Source organism: Apostichopus japonicus, chromosome 6 (assembly GCF_037975245.1).
Source record: "Apostichopus japonicus isolate 1M-3 chromosome 6, ASM3797524v1, whole genome shotgun sequence".
NCBI lineage: Eukaryota > Metazoa > Echinodermata > Holothuroidea > Aspidochirotida > Stichopodidae > Apostichopus > Apostichopus japonicus.
The window spans coordinates 938,217-964,533 of NC_092566.1; the positions used below are offsets into that span (position 1 = coordinate 938,217).

A 26,317-nucleotide genomic window follows, 5' to 3' on the forward strand; every position below is an offset into this window, starting at 1 on the left:
TATAAAGTTGTGTGGATGGCAGTTACATGCCCCCGTACGACAGCATCAGATTTGTCAGCCCGGGGAAATATTGTAATAATCATCGCTAAGATTGTTTGGCCAACTGTTGGATCTACTCTTTACGTCTGGACCAGGTTTTTAGTTCTCTTATTCGTCCTGTTTGATAATCTATCAAAAATGCTCCGAGAGGTTTTATTTTGCTGCCTGTTGGTTGTTGCTGTGACAGCCCAGACACCAAACTACTATGTTGGGGTCGGAATGGCAGATGTAACCGGACCCGCAGCGGATGTGCAAATGGTAGGAAAACTGTTTCTGTTAGGCATGAAAAGTTTAATGTTTTTCCAACTTTGGCATTAGACCTACATGTATCGTTACATCGAAGCTTGAATTGCGTATGTCCTCCTATCACTGATGATTGAATAATATATTTTGCAATTTGTTTTTATGGAAATTTTGCATGAAATTAGTAATCCTGAGCAAGGAGATCATGTAAATACCCTGTCATATATTTACCGTGTATTTGGATAAGGAAATTTGGGTAACATGCCACATTCCAAATGTTTCTGCTACATTGTAAAACTTGACATGGTGATTGCAATGGAACAAGGTCCACTGTATTACTTTAAAAGGGAAGCACTTAGCCTATATGCATCACCAATTACTGTAGAAATGAGTCTAATTGTTCCCTACCAATGTGATCAGGTTTTAATTAATGAACTGTCAAATCTAAAAGTGTTTTGACTGTTGTTGCTGACAATGACTGTGTAATTCTCCTAACACCTCTATCCTTAACCTCATTAACCACCCTTACTTCCATGTGTCTAGAAACAATGGTAGCCTACACAGTAAAATGTAAACAACACAGGTGAATATTTAGAAACCAATATCATTTTTGGCCAGTAAACAGTTGACCTTTGACTAGTATACATTACACTATCCTTCTCACCACAGTCTTTGGAATAGAGATTCTAGAATACGTGCAAAGTCTTACAATAAAACAATAATGCCTGAAAGATCTTCAGTTCAGTAATGGTTCCCTCTAGTTTTGTTTTCAATAAACAGGTGGGAGGACCAACATTTTATATCATAAACTTTTGGTTTGGAAATACACCACTTTTATCTATTCTAAGTATCTTTGCTTTCTGTGTTTCTTTTCTTCATCTCATGTTCTAATTATCAAGAGTTTCCAGCCTGTATTAATTAAGGCATTTCTGTTTTGCTTTCTACAGATAATACTTTAGTCTAAGTTAGTATATATCATGTGTGCATTGACATGGCATAGTCTACTGTTTATGTGGATTATGTATTATGCATATTAATCCTTGTTAGTTTAATTAGCAGTTCAGTTCTCTGTAACCATTAAGTTCAAATTCCAAAGGTTTGTATAAAAGTAGAACTAATTTTCTCTGTAAACAAATATTCAAGTTGCTGATTATCAGCTTTAACAGCCAATCTGATATTTTGATCTTTTCAGATTTCATGCTGCTAAACGGTTATCTTTTCTCCTTTAACCTAATTAAGTACTGTATAGGCAAGATTTGTTTACATTTGTTGGACTTTAACAACCAACCACCCTACTACTATCAATCCATACCAGATAAAATGTCAATACTCTTTACCCAGTGACTACTACGTACCACTTGCTAAATTCTAATGTTCAGGATTTTGATAACAATCTAAACTCTAGGGGGGGGGGGACTGGGAGAGGAGGGGCAGGGGATAATTGATGCATGAATTATGTTGGAGAATGAATGAATGAATGTTGGGGAAGAGGTACTGTACAGTAGTTGCATAATACCCCATTAAAGTTACATGACAAAAGTAAGGAGGCCTATATGTATCAGTTTCTGTTCTTAAAGACCAGACATATTGAATTTACTAAAAAGAAGAAAGCAGTTCATCAAATCAAGACATAGATCTACCTCACTATTCTTCAACAAATAAATTTATATTGGGTGGTGATGGGAGGGGGTTGGCTAGATACTTAATAATGCCATTTTATTTTAATAATGTCATTGCATAATTGTTTTTATGGTTGTAATATTCACATGACAAAATTTGAAAGCTTTCAATATATTATCATATTATTTGAAATGTAGCAACATTAGTTGTGACTGGTGTGTTATGATCCCATATTTTATTAGAAGCAATCATAATTCTTAATATTTACTGAGATACTCCAAAAAGTTCTTTGAAAGACTTTTGTTCACTTAGGATCCAGTTTAACTCCCTAATTGGATAAATTATTCTTCTCTTTGTCATTAGATGGGTTACGGAAATCCAGCCCAGACAACTAGAGGTATCCATATGAGACAGTTTAGCAGAGCCTTTATCTTCTGCGATATCAACGACCACTCGGACTGTCAGGTCTTTGTGGTGGTTGATTTTGGCATGTCAGACAGTGCTGTGACATTAGGGGTAAGTATTGAAATGATGACATGGTAAGTCAGTATTTACCAGGTTACTTTGTGAGTCTGAGGCGTGAATACATTAATCACATTAATCTCAGGACATGTGACTCTGGAAAGTGTTTCTGTAAGGTTGGACACAGAAAGTTAAATATCTAGCACAGTTGAGGATGCTTTCAAAAGTCAAACTTTAGTAAAAGATGATTACATGGCTATTAAAGAGAACCCTGTAATAAATGCATTTCTTTTTGGTCTTCCAAAAAAACTAAAGAGTCCATAAATTGTGCCATTTTGTTACTAATTTTGTTCCTGTACTACCTATGTGTCTTATAACTGTTTATGTTTTTAGAAATTTAGGGTACTGTGTGATACATTAATAGATAGTCACATGGGTAGAAGGATAAAGAAGTCCTCTCCTGCAACCCCTTTCCCCCCATATAAAATATATTCCATGAGGACGCACTTATAATAAAAATGCTCAGCAAAAAGATATGATTGGTTCCATACTTCTCATTGATGTTTACACAGGTGCTGGAGAGTCTATGGAGAGCCTATGGTTTTATATACGACAAGAAGAATGTGTCCTACCCCCCTCCCCCCCCCCCATGACATACATGTACGCCATGACAAACAATGGCAAAAGCCTAGTTATTGATTTCCCACACAGGTGCTGGAGAGACTGAAGACAGTCTATGGTGATATGTATCATGAGAAGAATGTGGCAATCAGTGGCACCCATACTCACTCAGGCGTGGCAGGATACTTTCAATACTTCCTCTTCACTATAACTTCATCTGGCTTTATCCATGATTCATATGATAATCTGGTAGATGGCATTTATAGAGTATGTACAATCATCTTTGTTTCTTTTATATTTGTGTGTTTTCTTTTAAGTTTGTTTTATTAATGTTTCTCATTGTTAAATATTTTTTACCAGAAATGTTAATGTCTTTCCAGCATTTCAAAAGTGAAATCTTGAACATTAGGCTAGCTTTGCTGTTTGGGTTATTTGGGTTTTAAGGGAACAGTTCTAAAATGGTTAGTATTTGACTCTAGACATTAAGAGTGCAGTAGTTGTGTGGAGACATGGAGAGGCATGAAGTTACTTTCTGGACGCTTTCGTTCTAGTAAAGAGAAACTAAGCCTGATAGTAAACATTTCTAGTTCCATACAAACTTGTAGACATGATACAATAAATGTTTTAGAGGTTCAAGGCCCACTTACTTTTACACATTCTCTTACACAGGCTTTTTAGAGGATAAGCAGTTTGCCAACAGTTGTTTGTTTTATTTTAATTTTATTTAGGTTTCACAGATGGCAGCATTTCTAAGCTACCTCTGTTCAAACCTTACAACTTTGTAGTCCGTTATTACTAATTTAGCCTAGCCTGCATGCTGTCCTTCTTATGTTTTTTGCTGCCTCTTCTCCAGGTCTCCATCTCACCTTTATTGTCCCCTCTTTGCATCCCAGGAAGGATACAAAGAGATAATTATTTACCTCTCCACTCATACAGTCTTAATACATTTCTATGTGTTTACATGAAATAAAAATTTAAAAAGTTGTTTGTACTTTCAGAGCATTCATAGGGCACATGAGAATAGAGCCCCCAGTAATGTCTATTACAATATCGGGGAACTATCTGGAGATATGAATGCAAACATCAACAGAAGTCCTTACGGATATGAAGCTAACCCAGCCACTGAGCGAGCCAAGTAAGATTCAAAACTTTTTCATTTTCTCAATAATTTGTAATCAGTATCAATCATTCCTTTGTATGGATAGCTCCTCATGTGTGATTAGTTGCTTAACGCTGAAAAGTAATTATCATAAATTGAATTGTAGTTTACAGATGTGTAGTGTTTTACCTAGTTATAATGAATAATGTTACTTAAAACAAAGTTCTCTTACTGGTATGTGAAACATCTAATGGAAGAGCAAATAATGTCAAATATATACAAAACTGTTAACAAACTACACTGTAAAAACCTGCGTAAGTGAATATATAAGACCCATAGGGCCCAAATATTACGATCCTGATTGTAGAATTCTCTTCAGAGGCTAACTGTTAGCCACTAGAGAAACTAATTTGTTAGTTTATTGCATAATTTATGTCACAAATTTCATTAAATGTTTTGAGGAAGTAAGTTACTTCACAAAACACTATACTTACCTCACAGCTTCATATCATCAGATGTACCTCACAAGACTACACAGACATGTATACAAGAATTAGTACTTTTATTAAATTTGTACACATATTCTAGTCTAGTTGCCAGTACTTGCAGTTACCCTCATAGAATGGTTCCCATACTCATCTCAGACATTTGGAAATCTATTACAGAAACAAGTGTAAGATAAGGTTATGATACCCCTGGTCACACCGGTACCAAGGGGAAATTCTACCAGTACTTATACTCATAGTCGTAGGAGCCCAATTTGATTTGGGGGGCTGTAATTGTAATGACTTGCCCGAAAAATATAACCAAAATTTTTCGCGGACTCCGCGCGCCTTCAACATTTAAATGTGTGCTCATTTAGGCATGCATCGATTATTGCATCGCATGTCAATAAGATACAATAATTTTCTGTGTTATTACCCTTCTATATTGGTTACAATTATTGGGGTAGTCGTTACAATAATAATGCTAATAATAATATCAGTTTAACCATTGAAAAACACATTGCAAATTGTTTTCTTTCAGTAGGTGCCCAAAAAATTCCCAGCATATTGCTTGAATTTTCAAAAACATTTTTGGTTGAGGGGCTGCAGCCCCCCCCCCCCCCCCCCCGTCTCCTATGCCTATGCTTATTCTCTTGCTGCTGCACTCTTTCTAAAAGTTTGTAATCAAAGATGAAGCAATTATATTGACATTAATTCATGTAAGTAATTAATGTTGACAAGATGAAACAATTCACACAGAGCGGCATCCAGCATCTTACAAAAGTGTTATTACCCTTCTATATTGGTTACAATTATTGGGGTAGTCGTTACAATAATAATGCTAATAATAATATCAGTTTAACCATTGAAAAACACATTGCAAATTGTTTTCTTTCAGTAGGTGCCCAAAAAATTCCCAGCATATTGCTTGAATTTTCAAAAACATTTTTGGTTGAGGGGCTGCAGCCCCCCCCCCCCCCTGTCTCCTATGCCTATGCTTATTCTCTTGCTGCTGCACTCTTTCTAAAAGTTTGTAATCAAAGATGAAGCAATTATATTGACATTAATTCATGTAAGTAATTAATGTTGACAAGATGAAACAATTCACACAGAGCGGCATCCAGCATCTTACAAAAGTGATCTGAGTTCATGAGATGGACATTTAAGTCGGTGATGTGAAAACTTTTCCCAAACTTTTCTTTGACAGTTACCAGTACGATGTCGACAAGGATATGACGCTCATAAAAATTGTTGGAGAGAACAACAAAGACAGAGGTCTTATCAGGTAAGATTGGGTTCGGTTTTAGTAGTAGTAGTAGTAGTAGTAGTAGTAGTAGATGTAGTAGTAGTAGTAGTAGTAGTAGTAATAGTAGTTTATTGCATCTCATTTCGTGGCCCAAAGACCAATTACAGAAGAGTAACAGTGAAAAAAAAAACAGTAAATAAAGTTATGTTCCTTTAGCAAGATAATGTGACCTGTTCAGGAATGAGAAAAATAGTCCACACTGCTAGGTGAAAACCACCTCTCCATATCTGGTTCCTAACTCTAGATATTCAGTATTGTTGTTTGAAGATGACTTAAGTTTCCCAGATAATGTTTCCCTTGCTCCAGAAAGTGGATCATAGTGGGTGATCTGTGATGTCTTTATGGCACATGTGCTGCAGAAGCTTTACATTTTCTCTTGCACACAATAAAAAATGAATAATAATTTTCTTTTCATTCGGTGCAAGTTTTTCTGACAGCTTGTCTTCCTATGCATGCACAGGCATATCAAAATTTGTAAGAATTATTTGATGACCATGTTATACATTTTTCATTTTCTATAATTATTAATGGTATTTATTTATTCCACAATTTCACCTCGCAGTTTCTTTGCGGTACATCCCGTGTCTATGAACAGTACCAATCGTTTGATTAGTGGTGACAACAAGGGTTATGCCTCCTATATGACTGAAATGGACATGAACCCAGGAACCTTCCATGGTCAGGTAATAAATGTAAATGTATGGTAACTAATAGTGTGACATACTCAATGTTTAGGTCAGGTTGTTAATCTGAATTACAATTGCAGTCAGGTTTCAATTGGCTAATAAAGAGGAAGGTTACCCAAACACATGAACAGTGCTGTAGCTAGGGTTTCAGGGGGCCCAATTCAAGAGTAAAGGCTGGGCCCTTCACCTATACTGCACCTGCACTTGACTAAAGCCATCATTGTAACTACCACAAGTTCTGCTTGGCTATCTTTACTTGAATCCGATAGGTCAGATACGTTGGCTCGAAACGTTGAAACCAACCCTTGCTGCCCGGACATTGGGGGCCTCCCTACATTGAGAGCCTCCAGACATTGGGGCCTCCGGACATTGGGTCCCCAGAGATTTGGGGCCCCGGACATTGGGGTGCCCAGACATAGGGGCCCCCTGACATTGGAGGCTAGATTTTTGGGGGCCCCGGACATTGGGGCCCCAGACAATGAACCACTTACCTATTGCTTATCTTTTGCTGCATTTTCATATGGGAAGGAGACAATAGGAGTTTAAAAGGGCCTGTAGTATTAATAAAGTTGTTGATTAAATTTACACACATCACATACATATATGATACCATTACTGATGATAGTAATGATAGTTTTGTTTTTATTTATCAATATAACAACTTTGATGTTTCTATATGAAAGCTACTTAATAACCTATAATCATAGGCATAGTAGGCGGGGGGGGGGGGCTGGGGGGCTGCAGCCCCCCAACCAAATTTTTCTGCAAAAATTCGGGCAATATGCTGAGAATTTTTCGGGCACCTACTGAAAGAAATATAATTTGCAGTGTGTTTTTCAATGGTTAAACTGATATTTTCATTATTATTATTATTGTAACAACTTCCCCAATATTTATAATTAATATGGAAGGGTAATAACACGGCAAATGATTGTATGTTATTGGCATGCAATGTAATAACCGATGCATGCCTATATGATATGCACATTTATATGTTGAACGCGCACGGAGGTGCGAAAAAATTTTGGTTATATCTTTCGGGGCAAGTTGTTACAGCCCCCCAAATCAAATTAGGCTCCTATGCCTATAATTGCTCTGATTTATATTATACATACAACACTCTTTGTATTTTCTTTAGGGAGAGTTTGTTGCTGCCTTTCCCAGCTCAAATTTAGGTGACGTTTCACCCAACTTGAACGGCCCTAGATGTAAGGATACAGGATTACCGTGTGAGCGAAAAACCAGTCAGTGTGGTAACAGAGTAAGCAACTTTTACTCTCATCAAATTTTATATGCTAATATGCTGTAATATTCAACTTACAATCCAGACTAGACAACATGTGTCATTTGTTTCCTCTTATTCTCTGATTGAGAACTATTATAAATATTTTACACACTCTATGTCCTTCCTCACCCCATCCCCTTGCCCCTCCTATCAACCCTCCCTCCCCCTCCCCCCTCATTCTTGCCAAAATGTATTGCTCATTTCAAGTTTACTTGTGTTTCTTTTAATCACAGACAAGTTTGTGTGTTGCTTCTGGACCTGGTAAGGACATGTTTGAAAGCACAAAGATCATTGGAGAAAGACTAGCAACCAAAGCAAAGGTAAGGAGTGAATGTTGGACAATAATAAACATGGTTGATTCTCAGGAATGTTTTGAACGTGAACCATTGTCAGCTGTGCCAGAAACTGAAGTTTTGCTTACAATTGAAGCTTTGATTAGCTCAATTATTACTTTGTGTTTGGGTCAAAGCAGGGTGCAAAATATGATTGTTTACTACAAAGTATTTAAAAAAAAATGAATAAGAGCTATGAAATGGGTATCACTTTGGTTATAATGGAATAAACATGAAGTTATTATGTAAATGAGCAGAATTTAAGTTAGGCCCAACTGCCCAGGATTGTATACTATATTTCTATCTCTATGAAAGATGTGAAGCAAGGTTTATTTTTGGATGAAGAAGATAGGAAATTGGTTGTGACATTTTATGATATTTCTGATGTTAAATTAGAGTTCAGTTCAGTGAAACTGTTTGAGATGTTATGGTTTAATTTTCTCTTGAATTTTCAGGAATTGTACGCTGATGCAACTGAACGTCTTGAAGGGCCGATTGGATTTGTCCATCAGTTTGTAAATATGACCAATTATGAAGTAAATCTGTCAGATGGTGGAACGGTAAGTAGATGAAATCTGTCTCTTAAAATATTAGATACAATAAAACTGAAACTTTGAACTTCTAAAGTTGCATTTTCCATTGGGAAGTATACAGCATTTTCCATTGGGAGGTATACAGCATTTTCCAATGGGAGGTATACAGCATTTTCCATTGGGAGGTATACAGCATTTTCCATTGGGAGGTATACAGCATTTTCCATTGGGAGGAATACAGCATTTTCCATTGTGGGGTATACAGCATTTTCCATTGGGAGGTATACAGCATTTTCCATTGGGAGGTATACAGCATTTTCCATTGGGAAGGTATACAGCATGTCTACTTGGTTCCTCAGTTCCCATCGCACACACTCTTCTTTTCCCTACAGGCATATCCAGGTTATGACAAGTATCACTAAAATAAGATATTAATTAAACCACATATTGTAGGTGATTTGTCCATTCCCTGGCAAGTTATAATATTTAGATTTTATGAGGAAACAACAGAATTGGTAAAACCAAGCATCAGTTGGACAACGTTATGATAACCTCAGATTTTCAGGCAGCTGTACGAATCTGTTAGATACTCCAGATGACGGTCTCATTCGTTTCCTTTCATTTGCAGGCAACGACCTGTTCGGCAGCTTTTGGTTATTCATTTGCTGCTGGTACCATTGATGGGGCTGGTGCTTATCCTTTCTTCCAAAGTAAGTGAATCTCAGAATTGAAGGCTTTAGAAGTCATTTTTGGGGGGGGGGGCGGGTGGGAGGTGAGAGGGAGGGATGGGAGGAGAGGGAAGTTATTTTATTGAACGTAAAACTTCATTAAGCTACTGTAACGATCAGATCAGAGGTGAAATGTTTCAGGTTCAAATAAATCTTTTGTCCTGAAAGTTTAATTAGTGTGATCTATTAAAGATTTTTTTTTTTGTCAACATGGCAACAGATGTTTAGACTTGCATCTAATCCATTACATTGTTTTTAAGAGTCCATTTATTGCTTCAGAGCAACCAGCCTTGTTTGCAGCATAGCTTCCAGCATCACACTGCAGCATAAAATATGAGCAGTCTTGGCCTATTAAATTGTCCATATGTACCAGTGTTGAGCCTGCAGTGTATTGTGTGTTAATCCATTTTCTTATAGCTGTGTTACCTCTTACATTGTGTGTTCATCCATTACCTTATAGCTGTGTAACCTCTTACATTGTGTGTTCATCCATTACCTTAGAGCTGTGTAACCTCTTACATTGTGTGTTCATCCATTACCTTATAGCTGTGTAACCTCTTACATTGTGTGTTCATCCATTACCTTATAGCTGTGTAACCTCTTACATTGTGTGTTCATCCATTACCTTATAACTGTGTTACCTCTTACATTGTGTGTTCATCCATTACCTTATAGCTATGTAACCTCTTACATTGTGTGTTCATCCATTACCTTATAACTGTGTTACCTCTTACATTGTGTGTTCATCCGTTACCTTATAGCTGTGTAACCTCTTACATTGTGTGTTCATCCATTACCTTATAGCTGTGTAACCTCTTACATTGTGTGTTCATCCATTACCTTATAGCTGTGTTACCTCTTACATTGTGTGTTCATCCATTACCTTATAACTGTGTTACCTCTTACATTGTGTGTTCATCCATTACCTTATAGCTGTGTAACCTCTTACATTGTGTGTTCATCCATTACCTTATAGCTGTGTAACCTCTTACATTGTGTGTTCATCCATTACCTTATAGCTGTGTAACCTCTTACATTGTGTGTTCATCCATTACCTTATAACTGTGTTACCTCTTACATTATGTGTTCATCCATTACCTTATAGCTGTGTAACCTCTTACATTGTGTGTTCATCCATTACCTTATAGCTGTGTAACCTCTTACATTGTGTGTTCATCCATTACCTTATAGCTGTGTAACCTCTTACATTGTGTGTTCATCCATTACCTTATAACTGTGTTACCTCTTACATTGTGTGTTCATCCATACCTTATATCTGTGTTACCTGTTACATTGTGTCTTCATCCATACCTTATATCTGTGTTACCTGTTACATTGTGTCTTCATCCATACCTTATAGCTGTGTAACCTCTTACATTGTGTGTTCATCCATTACCTTATAACTGTGTTACCTCTTACATTGTGTGTTCATCCATTACCTTATAGCTGTGTAACCTCTTACATTGTGTGTTCATCCATTACCTTATAGCTGTGTAACCTCTTACATTGTGTGTTCATCCATTACCTTATAACTGTGTTACCTCTTACATTGTGTGTTCATCCATTACCTTATAGCTGTGTAACCTCTTACATTGTGTGTTCATCCATTACCTTATAACTGTGTTACCTCTTACATTGTGTGTTCATCCATTCCTTATAACTGTGTTACCTCTTACATTGTGTGTTCATCCATTACCCCATAACTGTGTTACCTCTATCATTCTGTGTTCATCCATTACCTTATAGCTGTGTTACCTCTATCATTCTGTGTTCATCCATTACCTTATATCTGTGTTACCTGTGTTCATCCATTACCTTACAGCCATGTTACCTCTTACATTGTGTGTTCATCCATTACCTTACAGCCATGTTACCTCTTACATTGTGTGTTCATCCATTACCTTACAGCCATGTTACCTCTTACATTGTGTGTTCATCCATTACCTTACAGCCATGTTACCTCTTACATTGTGTGTTCATCCATTACCTTACAGCCATGTTACCTCTTACATTGTGTGTTCATCCATTACCTTATAGCTGTGTTACCTCTTACATTGTGTGTTCATCCATTACCTTATATCTGTGTTACCTGTGTTCATCCATTACCTTACAGCCATGTTACCTCTTACATTGTGTGTTCATCCATTACCTTACAGCCATGTTACCTCTTACATTGTGTGTTCATCCATTACCTTACAGCCATGTTACCTCTTACATTGTGTGTTCATCCATTACCTTATAGCTGTGTTACCTCTTACATTGTGTGTTCATCCATACCTTATATCTGTGTTACCTCTTACATTGTGTGTTCATCCATACCTTATATCTTTGTTACCTGTTACATTGTGTCTTCATCCATTACATTACAGCTGTTTCATTGTGTGTTCATCCGTTTATACCTGTCTCATACATCTTTCATTGTGAAGTCATCTGTTTAATGCCTTACAGGTGCTTGAACCTTTCATATCTGACTTCTCATGCTTATGGTCATCTACAACTCATCCAAACAGACTTGATCTCTTTAATGGAGTCTATACAAGCGGTAATTAGACCCATTGCCTAGTTTCCACTATGTTAATTAGTCTGTGAGTCTTTGAACACTTTTGCTTATACCATTCACATCCAATCATATGTGAGACTTTTAAGCCACCAATTATCATGTCTTTACTGTTAATTTTAAGACCATTAAAACTTGCTTTCTTTTTACCATGACATTACTTTAATCCACAAGGCAGTCAATAATTTGGTCAGACCAGTAAGACTAGTTACGAGGAACTATCATTATTTGAGTCTGCAAGATCATTAAGACCCATGTTCTTACTATACAATTAATTTATTTTGCAGACCATTCAAATTTCACAACAATATTTACATTGGGTATTAATATTCCCAATTTATCATGAGACTTTTTTGTCATGTATTGATAATTTTCTTCTTTTTTTGAGCCATTAATGTTGAGGCCATAGAATGTGAGAAGTGACCACCAAGGACTTCAAGAATATTCCTATATTGACGATCTTCATCACCACCGCCTTTAAAAATACTGTTGATGTTAATTTTATTTTATTTTTGTTAGCCTAGTAAATATTTATCGTTACTTGTTTACTAAACATGTCTTTTTGTTCATTCGTTCCATCTAGCTCAGTTATATTCTCTGCCTCTCGTTGATAAGTTTCGTGATGTCGTCCTCCATGAACCTTCCCCTGAGATGATTGCTTGCCAAGCTCCAAAGCCAGTTTTGCTCCCAGTTGGGGAGGTATGTAGTATCATGATGAATCTTCTGTTTTGCCTTTCATGGTTCTAACTTCTTAATATCAGCAATTGTTTGAATCGTGCAAAGACATATTTAGGCCAGAAGGGGATTTGAACCAGTGAATTCAGATTAGTTCAGACTCCATTCTAGCAATTGTTGTTTGCACCCTGTATAAACAACTGCTCCTTTGGTCATAGTTATATCTAGGTCAGTCCACCCCCCCCCTTCCCCTCCTTTACCCAAAGAGCCATATTATTCTGATGTATTCAAAGTTGTAGAATAGAAGTGATAGCAAACTTGACATACCTCACTCATAATTCTACAAATACTCAGAGATAACTTTAGAAACACATCACAATTTCTAAATTAAAACCTGAACTTTTCTAAATAATTCAAAATGTCTAGTACTTACCTTCAAAATTGTTGTTTTATATTTTCTGGTTTAGATGAAGATTCCTTGGGAATGGATTCCAGCTATTGTAGAGACACAGATCCTCAGGATTGGTCAGTTTGCCATCATCCCTGTACCTTCAGAGTTTACGTAAGCCATATTTCACGATCCTGTTGTGAGCTTAACTTCAGTAGATCTTTCTGGTATTCTCAAATATTTTGTATGATCTTTTATTATATATCTGTTCATGAAAAAGATAAATCTGGAACCAAAGATACTGTAAATTAGAAATAAAAAACACATTGAGCATGAAAAGTTTGCAAAACTCATACTGCTTGGAATTGTCTAACTGGATTGGAAGAGTCTTCTTTGCAAAAATTCAAGTAGTTTCTCTGGAAGACAAACAAGTAAACACTTTCTTGAATTACCGAAATATGATTGAACTGACCTGGTTGACTAGAATAATCCTGCAAAGTAGAAACCCTATGCCATTACCACATTTAGGCACAATGTCAAAAGATAATTTGCATATTCATTCTTTTTAAATTCACTCATGCTATTTTGTAAAGGCAGTACACCACTGTCAAAGCCTATTTTCCCGACAGTTATAAAGCCATCTAATATACTCTTATGGCTTCTTATTTCACAGCACTATGGCAGGCCGAAGATTGAGAAACACTGTTAGAGATGTACGTTGATTCGACTCTTGAACTATTCTTCAGTGAGGCCTTACAGGGCCCTTCCTAAAATATCACTAGTATTGCCTATGCAGGCTCCAAGTGAGCCACGGAGAACGTGAAATAATGGTCACTCATTCTCAAACTTGAACAATCAATTTACTGTCATCCTCAGTGTATTGTACCTAACTGATAATTTTATTAATCAATATTAACACTCCTCGATATCAGTACATGTCTCGGAGGGTAAATCCTCTTGGAAAGTAGGTTTGAAACACTTGTAACAATTTAACATACTTGACATGGAGGCTAATAGTACTGACCTTTGACCTCTCGCTCTGACTACTCATGAGATAGTAGACACAGACTGTAAAATCATCTCCTTTCACATAATTAACCAACATCTTGACCCCCCCACCCCCCTCCTACATCCTGGGTGGTTACTTGCCATGTCTGCAAAGTTGAATTTCTTTATGCAATTTTTGGCATTACTTTGGTTACTTTTTCACAGGATTAGGTACAAAACTTTAGTAATGATACATTTTGTCAGCTTAAAATGTTGACTTGTTACAATCTTACCACAGCAAACCACCATGCCACCAAGTACAAACTGTGTCTAAGTTCAGGCACGTAAGATGTATAAGGCTGTTAAGACATGGATGAGTATACTTAATATCTATTGTTAAAATGTCAAGATTATAAAACTGAAACTTTCTATGAATAATATTTAATGTCCTTCATCTGTCAGGTACTTATAGAGGAGGGTCTGACAAACGCTAAAGTACAGATTGCTGGACTCTCAAACACTTATTCTGACTACGTTTCAACCATCGAAGAATATGGTGTAAGTCCTTCAATATGAAGAATATCCTTGGGAAGGATTCAGGTGCTGGGGGTGGGGATGGGGGGGGAGGTAGTTGGATGGGTACTAACTGGCAAACATGATGTCATTGATCATTAAACAAGTTACAACCATGATGCATTTGAAGTAACTTTCTGGAGTGTGAGGGACATTTAAGTCCATCGTCATGGTAACTGTCAGTGAGGTTTGTCCATAGTACCCCTCAATTACCCTTGTTGTTTACAGCCTACACACAATGCTGCAATTGGATGGTTATTGTCATGTATAGGTTTAACTTCAAGATGAGTACAATTCTGTCAGATTTGAACACACATTGAATTTTTATTTGGTCGATGTTGTTAAAGGACACTATATTTACTAATAATAAGATACATAGATGATTTTATGTGTTTACATCAGTTTCTAAGTACCCTTTGTTTCAAACTGGATAAACTCATTTGGTTTGCATTGATCATCCAGGTTCAGAGATATGAAGCTGCCTCTACAACGTACGGACCACACACCTTAGAAGCTTATCAACAGCAGTATACAATGCTGGCTCAATACCTAATGGCTGTAAGTATGCCACTGGAAGTATACAATACTGGCTGTAAGTATGCAGCTGGTAGTATGCAATACTGGCTGTAAGTATGCAGCTGGTAGTATACAATACTGGCTCAACACCTAATGGCTGTAAGTATGCCGCTGAAAGTATACAATACTGGCTGTAAGTATGCAGCTGGTAGTATACAATACTGGCTCAACACCTAATGGCTGTAAGTATGCCGCTGGAAGTATACAATACTGGCTGTAAGCATGCAGCTGGTAGTATACAATAGTGACTGTAAGTATGCAGCTGGTAGTATACAATACTGGCGGTAAGTATGCAGCTGGTAGTATTCAATACTGGCGGTAAGTATGCAGCTGGTAGTATACAATACTGGCTCAACACTTAATGGCTGTAAGTATGACACTTGTATTGGCAGTATACAATACTGGCTGTTAGTATGCTGCTGGCAGTATACAATACTGGCTGTAAGTATGCAGCTGGTAGTATACAATACTGGCTCAACACCTAATGGCTGTATGACACTTGTACTGGTAGTATACAGTACTGGTTGTAAGTATGCAGCTGGTAGTATACAATACTGGCGGTAAGTATGCAGCTGGTAGTATACAATAATGACTATAAGTATGCAGCTGGTAGTGTACAATACTGGCTCAACACTTAATGGCTGTAAGTATGACACTTGTATTGGCAGTATACAATACTGGCTGTTAGTATGCTGCTGGCAGTATACAATATTGGCTGTAAGTATTCAGCTTGAAGTATACAGTACTGGCTCAACACCTAATGGCTGTATGACACTTGTACTGGTAGTATACAGTACTGGTTGTAAGTATGCAGCTGGTAGTATACAATACTGGCTCAACACCTAATGGCTGTATGACACTTGTACTGGTAGTATACAATACTGGTTGTAAGTATGCAGCTGGTAGTATACAATACTGGCTCAACACCTAATGGCTGTATGACACTTGTACTGGCAGTTTCTTAGCTGGTCATAAGGTGTCACATGCAATCGTGTATGATTAGAAGCCTAGAAATTTCTTTGACATGGCACCGTGGAGGGGGAGGGGGTATTCTAAAAGCTGTTTCTTCAAGGATTAAGTGCCAAATAACAGTTAAAAACCATTTGTTTTGACCCTCATTAATTCAGTGCCTCAGGAGAGTATTAATCAGTAAAGTGTGGACACTGTGCAAAATAGCATAAAGTTGAGATGGAGAATGAGATGGAGATATGTTGGTTCTGGACATGAAATGGCTGAGATACTGCAATTAAATGCAACCTCAGGCTAATGGCAATCATAGTGTCAATGATAATTTCAAATACCATACCACACAGAGGGTGATTTCCTGGTGTACAGCCACCACTTATAAACACTAAGTGATGTTGTCATTTCTTCATCCTGCTAGCTCATTTTGACGTCAAATGCAATTTTTGAAGAAAGCTTAAATCCTAATTTGATGTAAATCTGTCATATTTGAAGGGCACCCAACCTGGCCCCGGTCCTGAGATGCCTAATCTCTTAGGTGATCAAGGGAGCACCCTGGATCCATCAGAGGGGGATGCTGATGACATCAACCGCATCACTGGTCTAGGAAAACGGATCGGTGATATCGTCATGGATGTAGATGCCAAGTATAGACAGGTATGAATATGTAGTCCTCTTTATGAATATTCATGAGGTCATTATTCCCAGTTCTGTTTTGAGGCAAACAACAGTTCCTAGTAAGCCTGTGAATCATTTTTCGGAGAATGATGAAACAAGGAAACAATAGCAAAATCAGGTTAGTTAATTCTAGAATTAGAGAATAATAAAGATTAAGAAAGATTTTAAGTGTAGAGTTACTATATACCACTGCACATTATTAGATTTGATGAACTTATTGATTGGTCAACCAGTGATGTGATATAGAAACCATCAAACATGATAGGTGGACATTAATTGTTTCTATACTCACATTGAAAAGTTGAGATTTTATAAAAACTCATACTTGAAGGGAAAGGTAGTTGCTCTGCTTTCCTGAAAATTAAAAATGTAATATTTCATCACAAAATAAGAAAACTTTACAAAACGGTGCTATAAGTTGTTTTTGTTTTGTTTTTACAGGGAGGAGTAGCCGAGGCATCATTCATAGCTGGTAACCCTAGAAACGATGCTTACAGAATGGTAATCAGTACTACAAAGTGTCTGTTAATGTGTTAAGGGATTTCCCATTTGCGTGACAGTGTTTCTGCACTGTTCTTCAAAGTCTTCTAACGTAATAAACAACTTTGGTGGTGTACATAACCATCTCAAATTTCATTTTGTGTGAAATTAAATATGGAATGCTGACAGCTTCATACTCATTAAAAACATAGTCGTAAGATTAAAGCTTCCTGTGCTTCTTATTTTCAATACACTTTTTGAGATTTTAGTTCAAACTTTAATTTCTCTTTATAACTCATCACTAACATTTATTAGCAAAGGAAATACAGATTAAAACGATATCAGTATTAAGCCTCCCTCAAGCTTTTACCCCAGTGTTGAACCCAGCAGATTTAGGGGTGAGAGGGAGGAGGTGGGGTCTGGTGAGGGAAGGGGGCTGGGGTAGGATAATATGAGAATGCAGAAAAATCTGTTAATATTGATGATTTAGATAGTCTTTAAGTTACTCTAGCGCACTCACCCCATTTATTTTACTTTTTTCAATGCGAAGTATTACTAACTACTTTTGGGATGTCCAGTTTTCACTCTATCCTAGCTTGCAATTGGTTCTCCTGCTGTCACTCAACAGAGTTCTTGTCTCAATAACTGAGCATTTAACTAGAACTTTTAATGTTCAGTTAACAACTTTTGCCACATGATCATTTAACATCCTTTTTCTGAAGTATACATACGGTTTAGTTTTAAACAGTGAATAAAACTGAAATGGATTATACAATCATGGAAACAGCCTAGAGGGGCTGTAAAATATTTTCATTTTTAATATTTCTGCCAAATTTTACATTCTCCAGAGAGAAGATACCTTCTTAGTGGTAGAAAGACAGACACGTGCGCTGCCCCAAGAATGGGAAATAGTTTATACCGATGCAGATTTTTGTACCAGGTCAGTAGGATTGCCTTCATTTGTCTTTTAAAAAATAATTTCTAACACCCATCAATTGATAATTTTGTAGCACTTCACCTGTCATGTTCTCAAAATGTCAGCATGTTTAAGGATTTTCCATGGTAGTATATCCTTTCTTCACTCTAGTCGCCCCTCCCTCTTGTAGAATGCAGACCAAACTGGAGTAGGCTGCTTTAAAGCTACCTTATCTTCACTTCTGACTATAGTTATACAGGATCATCTCAAATTAAACACAATTTGGAAATCTGGATTTTAGTCAGCCAATTGCAGAATACAGACGAAACTTCATTGATATGCTTTAATAACTTTGAGAGATGTAGGTTATTGTTTGTTTTCATAAATTTTCACCCTCAGATTTAAGTGGGATAGATCTTCAACTTCCAGAAGAGCTGGCACAGTTAGTCACGCTACCGTACAATGGGATATTCCATTAGCCCAGCAGGTTGGAACTTACAGGTTGGGTCATAAAGGATACAAGAAAGATCCAGCATATGGTGACATCAGTTGCTATGGATTGACTTATTCATCCTCCTTTGAAGTGGTAGAATCTAGTTACCAAGAAGTACGATCCATTTAAAACTTATCCTCATACTTTGGAAAACAAAATATTTCAGAGTCTGTAAAATGATTCATTATTTTTTTTAAAAGGACTTCTTTAATTTGAGACTCTTTGGTTAATTCTCTTGATATAGGTACAGTGTCTTGTTCAATCATCAGCATAACATTATTGACAGTATTGAAATGAAAGAAAGCCCACAAGGTTAGTAAATAAACACCTTGTTAAATTTAGTATAGCATTTGTCCATTAGAATAATGTATAGGAAAGTTAGGCTTGTCCACTGCAAGTTTGTAACAGTTGAACAAGGTACATATTAGAGAGCTGTGGCTAATTATCAGTTACAAATTTGGACTTGTTTATGAATTTCCCTATCAGATGACACTACATACACAAGAAGATCTACAGAGTAGGAATAGTCATTTATACAAGTCACTTGATTTTACCGTCAAGTGTATTATCAGTCAATGTTCCTCTCTTAATTGGAGTCTTTGACTTGGAGGTACCATACTTCTTGAAATTAGTAACTTGTGTGATGAACTGTAACTGGGAAAAGGTAGCAGGAAAATGGTCAGTATCAATAAAATTCAAAATTAACGTGTTTCCATCAACAAATGGCAAATTCTGTTCTAAACTACTCTAACCTTAATTAGCAATCAAACTGATTCTTCTTTGAAGTTCCAAGAAAATGTAACAGAAATGAGAAACAACAAGATATTAATGATGTAATGCTGAGTAGAGGTTTATTAATAGATCTATGCTATCAAGCTAACAATGCATGCTATTGTCAAGATTATTTTGAAAGTGTGTCATATTGTATGTGTCCATTGGTGAGGATTTCTGGTGGTTAAATGAGTTATAAGAGGTGGAGTTAAGGCCCGGTCACACTACAGCGATATTTTATCGGAATACGGTCCGATTTTTCCGATTTTAGGCCGAAGAGTGAGGTTTGCGATAGTGAATGTAATGGGTGCAGTGGAATATTCGAATACCTACTCCAAATCTGAGGGGTTCTGGAACGGACTACATTCTGAAGTGACATCACATCGAAAAACGATAAAAATCGGAAGAGAAATCGGATAGCTAACCGATAAAAGGGAACGAAGTCAATATCAAAAGTTAGGAGAGGGCTATTCCACATCGGAATGGCTCAACAGATAGCAAATCAGGTCCTTTATCACTGTGGCTAGAAGACCCGGACGAAAAACAGGCTGTTTCGATTCCTCCGGGAAAATCGGATAGTATTCCGATAAAAAATCGGTATAGTGTGACCGGGCCTTTAGAGTGGGCCCGCAGGCCACATGTGGCAAATATTCTGTGACCCTGGAGAAGATTTCACAACTGTTAATTCGACCCACAGACCTTTATGGCAAGAAAAATACAATATTATATGCATATTTGAGGAGCTGGTGTAGAAACCTCAGGCCACACACTCTTGATAGGCCTGTAAAATTTTCTGATCTTTTATTTGACCATATAATTTAAACTTACTATTTCACAGAAATAGGTATCAGCAGTAGAGAGTGTAATGGCTAGTGTGGCCTGCCTAGATTAACTGCCCTCCCCCCCCCCTGCAGGTTATACTCATGGTAAACCTAATATGCTTAAATCTGCCAAGTCACAGAACAATTAAAGTGAATTATAAGCTTAACGATGCATATTAATGGAGTACATGTTCCAATGTAAAAATTCAATGTGTGTGTTTCAAGCTATCTAAAGTAAGTATAAATTTGTGTTTTATTTAAACACATCAAAACGGGTCAAATTCTATCTAAAACAGGTTTAAAATTTGTTCAATAAAATTTAGACCAACGTTTGTTCGATAAAATGGCAAAGCCAGAAAATCCAGAAAGAAATGATCAACTAGAGTCAACAGAATTGGTTTACTCAGTAATACAAAAATGATTTTTCAGATAAGAATAATAAATTAATATGTAAGAGATTTTGACTGTTTTCTTTTATAGATTCTATATGTTGCAATGTCTTCACTGCTTTGATTAAACTCTGTCCTAGTCTTCCGCAACCATCCCCTGCAATGCAGTGTATGTACAAGAATAAACCACAATATTCTCTTGAAACACCCATTTGGGTCAATGCTGGCTCTACCAGCCTAGAAACCAACACCCACCCCCCCCCCCCTCCCCCTCAAAACCAATATAATATATATGTCCCTGAAATGATCTCTTTCTTAAGTACATGCTATATCTCTGGCAAATGACCTCTCATTTAAATTGATTTCTTCTAACAATGTCAGTTTGTTATAAAAGGAAATTAATAAACTGATCTGCAGCACCGCTATCCTGCAAACAACTATGTAGCAACTTTTAACCAACTTGTCTGCAATCATCTCTTGTATTCACAGAACCAGTGTAGGAGCTACAAAAGAAATATAACCCTAAAACATCTTGAATTGAATCAAGGTTTTCTCCCTCTGACCAAATGAGATGTCTACACTCCTGCCTTCAAGGCCAACCCCCCTCTTCAATATCTCCCACCCCTTTAATATCCCCCCATCCTCCCTCCCAACAACAGCCATGGCATGTGCTACACTGGCTCTTTTTCTCTCACTTTTACTCGTCGTTACTCAGCATCTTGCAATGGGTGGTCCCTGCCTTCAGCATCTTGCAATGGGTGGTCCCTACCTTCAGCATCTTGCGAAGGGTGGTCCCTGCCTTCAGCATCTTGCAATAGGTGGTCCCTACCTTCAGCATCTCGCAATGGGTGGTCCATGCCTTCAGCATCTTGCAATGGGTGTTCCCTGCCTTCAGCATCTTGCAATGGGTGGTCCATGCCTTCAGCATCTCGCAATGGGTGGTCCATGCCTTCAGCATCTTGCAATGGGTGGTCCTGGTCTTCTTCATCTTTACCGTCTAACGCTGGATAATTTTCCTTCCGCTGGACGATGCTCGGTTTTCTTCTTGATGATGTGCCTTGCCTCTCCTTGTCTCCAAGAGTTTTCAAGGATGAGGCCAGGACAGCATCCAGCCTTCTTCCCTTCTCGTGTCTTTCAGAGTTTAAACTACTACTGGCCACTGAGAGGAACCCATCCTCCTCTAGCCTCTCTCCTACCTCGGGGTGCATAATCGTATTAGGTCCAATCTGTGGCAGAGCGTCGTCTGGGTACGAATCGGAGATGCAAGAATTGTAAATATTCAAAAGATGCTTCAAAAAGTCGACATTATTCTCAAACTTGCCCAACATTTTGAGATTATTCCAATCTGGCAGGATCTTGCTCCACATCACGCAATTCAAGTGGTTGTCCAGATCGCTCAAGGAACTGACGAGTCCCAGTGGGAGCTGATTACCAGCAACGAAGGATTCCGCCAAACTTATAGGTTGGTTTGTGTTTTGCTGTCGGCTTTGGTCTTGATTTGGGAGCAATGAAAAATTATCCGGGCCGACAAATGAGAACTGAAATGAAAGAGGAGGAAAGTGCTAGGAGTATTGGTGAACCTGTAGGGAATCTGAACGAAATGAAGAAAATATCTGATTGTTTCACTTAAACCATCAATTTCCACCACATTCACTCCAGGAAAATAGCTACACTTTATTTCAGTCCAGATTCTTCTATGCAAATTAGGTTAGTCCGAGGTGTATCTGCTATGTTAGTGTTGTAGGCTAAATGTTGATGTTTGTTTACAAAACATACAGATATTCTTTATGGATGCATCCACATCCTTTGTGTATTTTATTATATAACACAAAACTTAATTAAAACTCTGCCAAAGTATAACTCAAAATGAATAGGCATTTTAGTGTTACAAGTATAATCAGCTATATTAACTTACAGAATTAATATAAAAATTATCTTGAAGTTGCTAAAACAAACTGGTCCATTTTGCTGCAATTTGCACTTTGTACATACTGTAGTACAAAACCTTAACTGAAACCTTAACTGGTACTAGTTTAGTTTTCAATTGTTAATAAAATGTAATCAAAGAAAGAGGCTCAATAGTGTGGAAAACATTAATATTTTAAATAGTAAAACAATGTAGATCATGACCCTGGAAACAACTAAGCATAAAGATATCTTTCGTTAGATGAACCTGAACATACTGCGATAGATTAGACCTATGGATCAGTTAGCTATTAAGATGAAGAGGTTACACAGATATACTAATACAGACAGAGGCTGGACTGCAGATATCCCAGCAAGTGTTTGCTTTATTTATTCTTTTGATCACAAAGTATTCCTCAGTTTGTTGATTTCAGGGATATTGTATCAGTGTGTAGAAATATTAATTAGGTGTGATGTTTCTCTCTTCTAAAGTGTTATCTCTTTCCTCCATATTTGTTTTGCAATCTGTGATTAACAAACCTAACTTATTTATCTGTTTGAACACTTCCTGCTTATTTCCTCACATCTTCTTTTAATCCTCAGACATGTGCTCTTGTTTACCAGAACAAAGCCATCATTCTTATTGTCATTTCAATTTATTGTGGTTTTTGAGTCTTGCCTTTTAGAAAGAATTTCCAGCTCTTCTCAATCAGTACTAGTTAATTTAGAGGAAACAGATTTCGTTTAGGGGCAGGAAAGTATCCAGCTATCCATGAACAAGTTGTTGTATTTGTCCTAAATCGTCTGTAAGACTTCAGAACCTTTGTTGTGTTCCCATCTTCTTGTCAATCCTTTTCCAGCTATAATGTGGTTGCAGCCAAATGTTTGCCAAAGTGCTTAAAGTGTAGGTTACTAAATTCCTCCTGGTGTGTTGGAATTAATAAAAAATTTTAAAAACTTTTAACAGACACTTTGACAGATGGACAAGCCGACACACTTAAAGCAAACCATTGACTGATGGGATACATAAAGCAATGTTTCAACTCAATGAATTAAATTGTGACCATTTGTATATTACACTCCGAGGGACAGACAGACAGATAATTGAATAGAAGCATTTTAAGTTTAATTTGAGTTAGATTCTGGTTACTTCGCATAACATAAAGATTTAGGAAATTAAACTCATCACCAATGACAAACTAGACATACCATATCTTTGACTGCACGTAAAGCATCATTCATTGTTTCCAGGGGAGTCTGTTGGATGGATAAGTTGGAGTAACATGTTCCAAGACCAGCTTCTTGACTCAGTTTTTCCATAAAATATTGAATCTTTCTACTGCCCATGGGAATGTTCACCTGGTACCAGACCTCCATGGTACTGTAACTGGCAAGAGATCTTCTGATTGGATGCTGCCAAAGACTACTGGAGTCTGAACTTAGTTTGGCAAGATACTTATTGAGGTTGGAAACAGGACAAAGAGAGTGACCTGCAGAGATGAAGAAAAATGTGTGATGCATATTCATTGATTACTAATATATTAGGTAGTGTTATAATACTTCTCCAACACACCACTGTGTATCCCTTACCTAATAATTCTGGCATTCTGTCCTGGTATGTGCTCTGCCATGCTGCATATTCATTGATTACTAATCTATCAGGTAGTGTTATAATATTTCTCCAACACACCACTATGTGTCCCTTAACTACTAATTCTGATCTGCCATGCTGCATATTCATTGACTACTAATCTATTAGGATATGTATAACAATACTTCTCCAACACACCACTGTGTGTCCCTTAACTACTAATTCTGATCTGCCATGCTGCATATTCATTGATTACTAATCTATTATGTTATGTTATAATACTTCTCCAACACACCACTGTGTGTCCCTTACCTAATAATTCTGGCATTCTGTCCTGGTATGTGCTCTGCCATGTTGCATATTCATTGATTACTAATCCATTAGGTTATGTTATAATACTGTGTATCCCTTACCTACTAATTCTGGCATTCTCTCCTGGTATGTGCTCTGCCATGCCACATACTCGTTGTTCTGCTCATCCGTCTCGAAGAGAAAAGTTCCTTTGTCCATCAGCCTCATTGACTCAGACAACCCATGGGTGATACTTTGGCACAGATAGAAAATCACATTGAACATGCACAGATTGAGCAGACCCTGTGGGTGACTGGGTGTCATGTTAGGGGACTGGAAGAGAGTGATAAGGTCCTGGCATGTAATCCCTCCAGGTACTGGTTCTACCTCAAGTGGTGCACCTTGTAAATGTTGTTCTAACTTAGTCATGTTAGCTTTACAGACCCTGTTGGCAAATTCAAAGTCTGGATCATGAATAATGTCAACGTTCATCTTAGTTTTGATATGGTGGGCAAGACGCAAGCGTAAGATTCGATAAGGTTCTGGAAGCGACTTCTGAGGAATCATCTTAGCGTAGACATAAAAGCCATGAAGAGCTTCGATCAAACTCTCTTTAGTGAAAGTTTCAAAGTTGATATTTTTACCCTGGTGCACCAAATACTTCTGGAAGAACTGTACTACCCTCATGGTGACCTCTTCATCTAACACCAACAGGGTTTCTGAAGCCTCCTTCAAAGCTTCACCATTCTTTGCTGTTCCCTCAGAGTTTTGTGGATCGGTCTTCTGAAGCAGTGTCTCCAAACGCCTAACAAATGCAGTATTGGCCTTTTCGAATGCTGGGTCGTTTATGATATCCGTTTGAAGGAAATCTCTCATGAAGCAGGCCAATCCTTCCTTCATTATTACCAGAAATTCTGTCATCTGTAACCCCATCCACGGTAGCTGTTCTACTTTAGAATAAAAACCTGCTAAGAGGTCATTCACGGTCGCTTTATCCAGGCATTCAAACTCTTCGGTCTGATGGGTGTCGAAGCAAAACCTTCTAAACTTATGGACGGCTTTGTAGACAATCTGAAATGGTTTCTGAATACCAGCTGGGAGAATGGCTCCTGAATGGTTGCTGTCAACCGGTAAAGAATCTAATTGAGGAAAGGTCCCTCCATATCTTTGGTTATCTCCTGAAATAAAGCAGTCATGGATTAGTCCATGGAGATCAAACCATAACTAAGTATTAAGAAGCATATTACATACACTGATTTGTAATCAAGTTTGCAGGAATAGCCATTTTAGAATGTGGGGAGCAGGGAATTAAATATTTCCCCACAAAGTTCTATGTTACGGCATGAACCTTTATGTGAAGGCATGTAATGAACGAAGGAATTTTTGAGAGGAGGGTGACCATGGAGTCCTGAGTCCTGTGTAAGAGGTATGGGAAAATCCCCTAGAAAATTTTTAGAAATGTTGAGACGTCACGTCCTCTAATGGTCCATTCTGAGGAGTAGTTAGAATATAAATCAGATCTTCCATAAAATTTTCTTAAATTTTTGTGTGAGTTTTGCAAAAAGGGTTGTTTTAGAGCAGTGGTCTCATTCTTCACTGACTGAATGAAGAAAATCCATCGACTGAGTCATATTCCTGACTGGCAGTGGAGGGCCACAGAGCCCCTTGAGCCCCAACCCCTTTACACACACCACTGGTGTTGAGTGGAAGTACTGTAACCATCCCTGAAATATATGTCTCTACTATCACCCACAAAAATGTCTGAACAAATGTACCTAATAATCTATGCAGGCAAGTAAAGTGATAGGCTTACGTACAGAGGGA

At 37.5% G+C, this 26,317-nt stretch overlaps 2 protein-coding genes across 2 annotated transcripts in view; one reads left to right on the plus strand and one right to left on the minus strand.

Moving 5' to 3' along the window:
* Positions 1-20,696, plus strand: LOC139968585 (putative neutral ceramidase C). Its single transcript, XM_071972725.1, has 19 exons — positions 1-297; positions 2,266-2,418; positions 3,076-3,252; positions 3,984-4,120; positions 5,777-5,854; positions 6,438-6,558; positions 7,700-7,822; positions 8,080-8,166; positions 8,634-8,738; positions 9,340-9,421; positions 12,580-12,695; positions 13,139-13,233; positions 13,733-13,772; positions 14,509-14,604; positions 15,082-15,177; positions 16,654-16,815; positions 17,278-17,337; positions 18,165-18,256; positions 18,632-20,696. Exons 1-19 carry the CDS (start codon positions 16-18, stop codon positions 18,852-18,854), a joined length of 2,325 nt encoding a protein of 774 aa, XP_071828826.1. The 5' UTR covers positions 1-15; the 3' UTR covers positions 18,855-20,696.
* Positions 19,551-26,317, minus strand: part of LOC139968584 (uncharacterized) — a 14,935-nt gene continuing 8,168 nt past the window's right edge. Inside the window, exons 5-7 of the mRNA XM_071972724.1 lie at positions 24,616-25,671; positions 23,821-24,101; positions 19,551-22,244 (exon numbers count right to left, since the gene is read on the minus strand). Of these exons, the coding sequence (XP_071828825.1) occupies positions 21,414-22,244; positions 23,821-24,101; positions 24,616-25,671 (2,168 nt within the window). The 3' untranslated portion in view covers positions 19,551-21,413. The remainder of the gene's footprint in view (positions 22,245-23,820; positions 24,102-24,615; positions 25,672-26,317) is intronic.

Excerpts from the sequence above, each read along its gene's own strand:
- LOC139968585 (XM_071972725.1), top strand. The coding sequence starts at position 16 with ATGGCAGTTACATGCCCCCGTACGACAGCATCAGATTTGTCAGCCCGG. Across the intron at positions 298-2,265 it reads CCGCAGCGGATGTGCAAATG|ATGGGTTACGGAAATCCAGC; the intron begins GTAGGAAAACTG and ends CTTTGTCATTAG. Across the intron at positions 13,773-14,508 it reads TGAGAAACACTGTTAGAGAT|GTACTTATAGAGGAGGGTCT; the intron begins GTACGTTGATTC and ends TTCATCTGTCAG.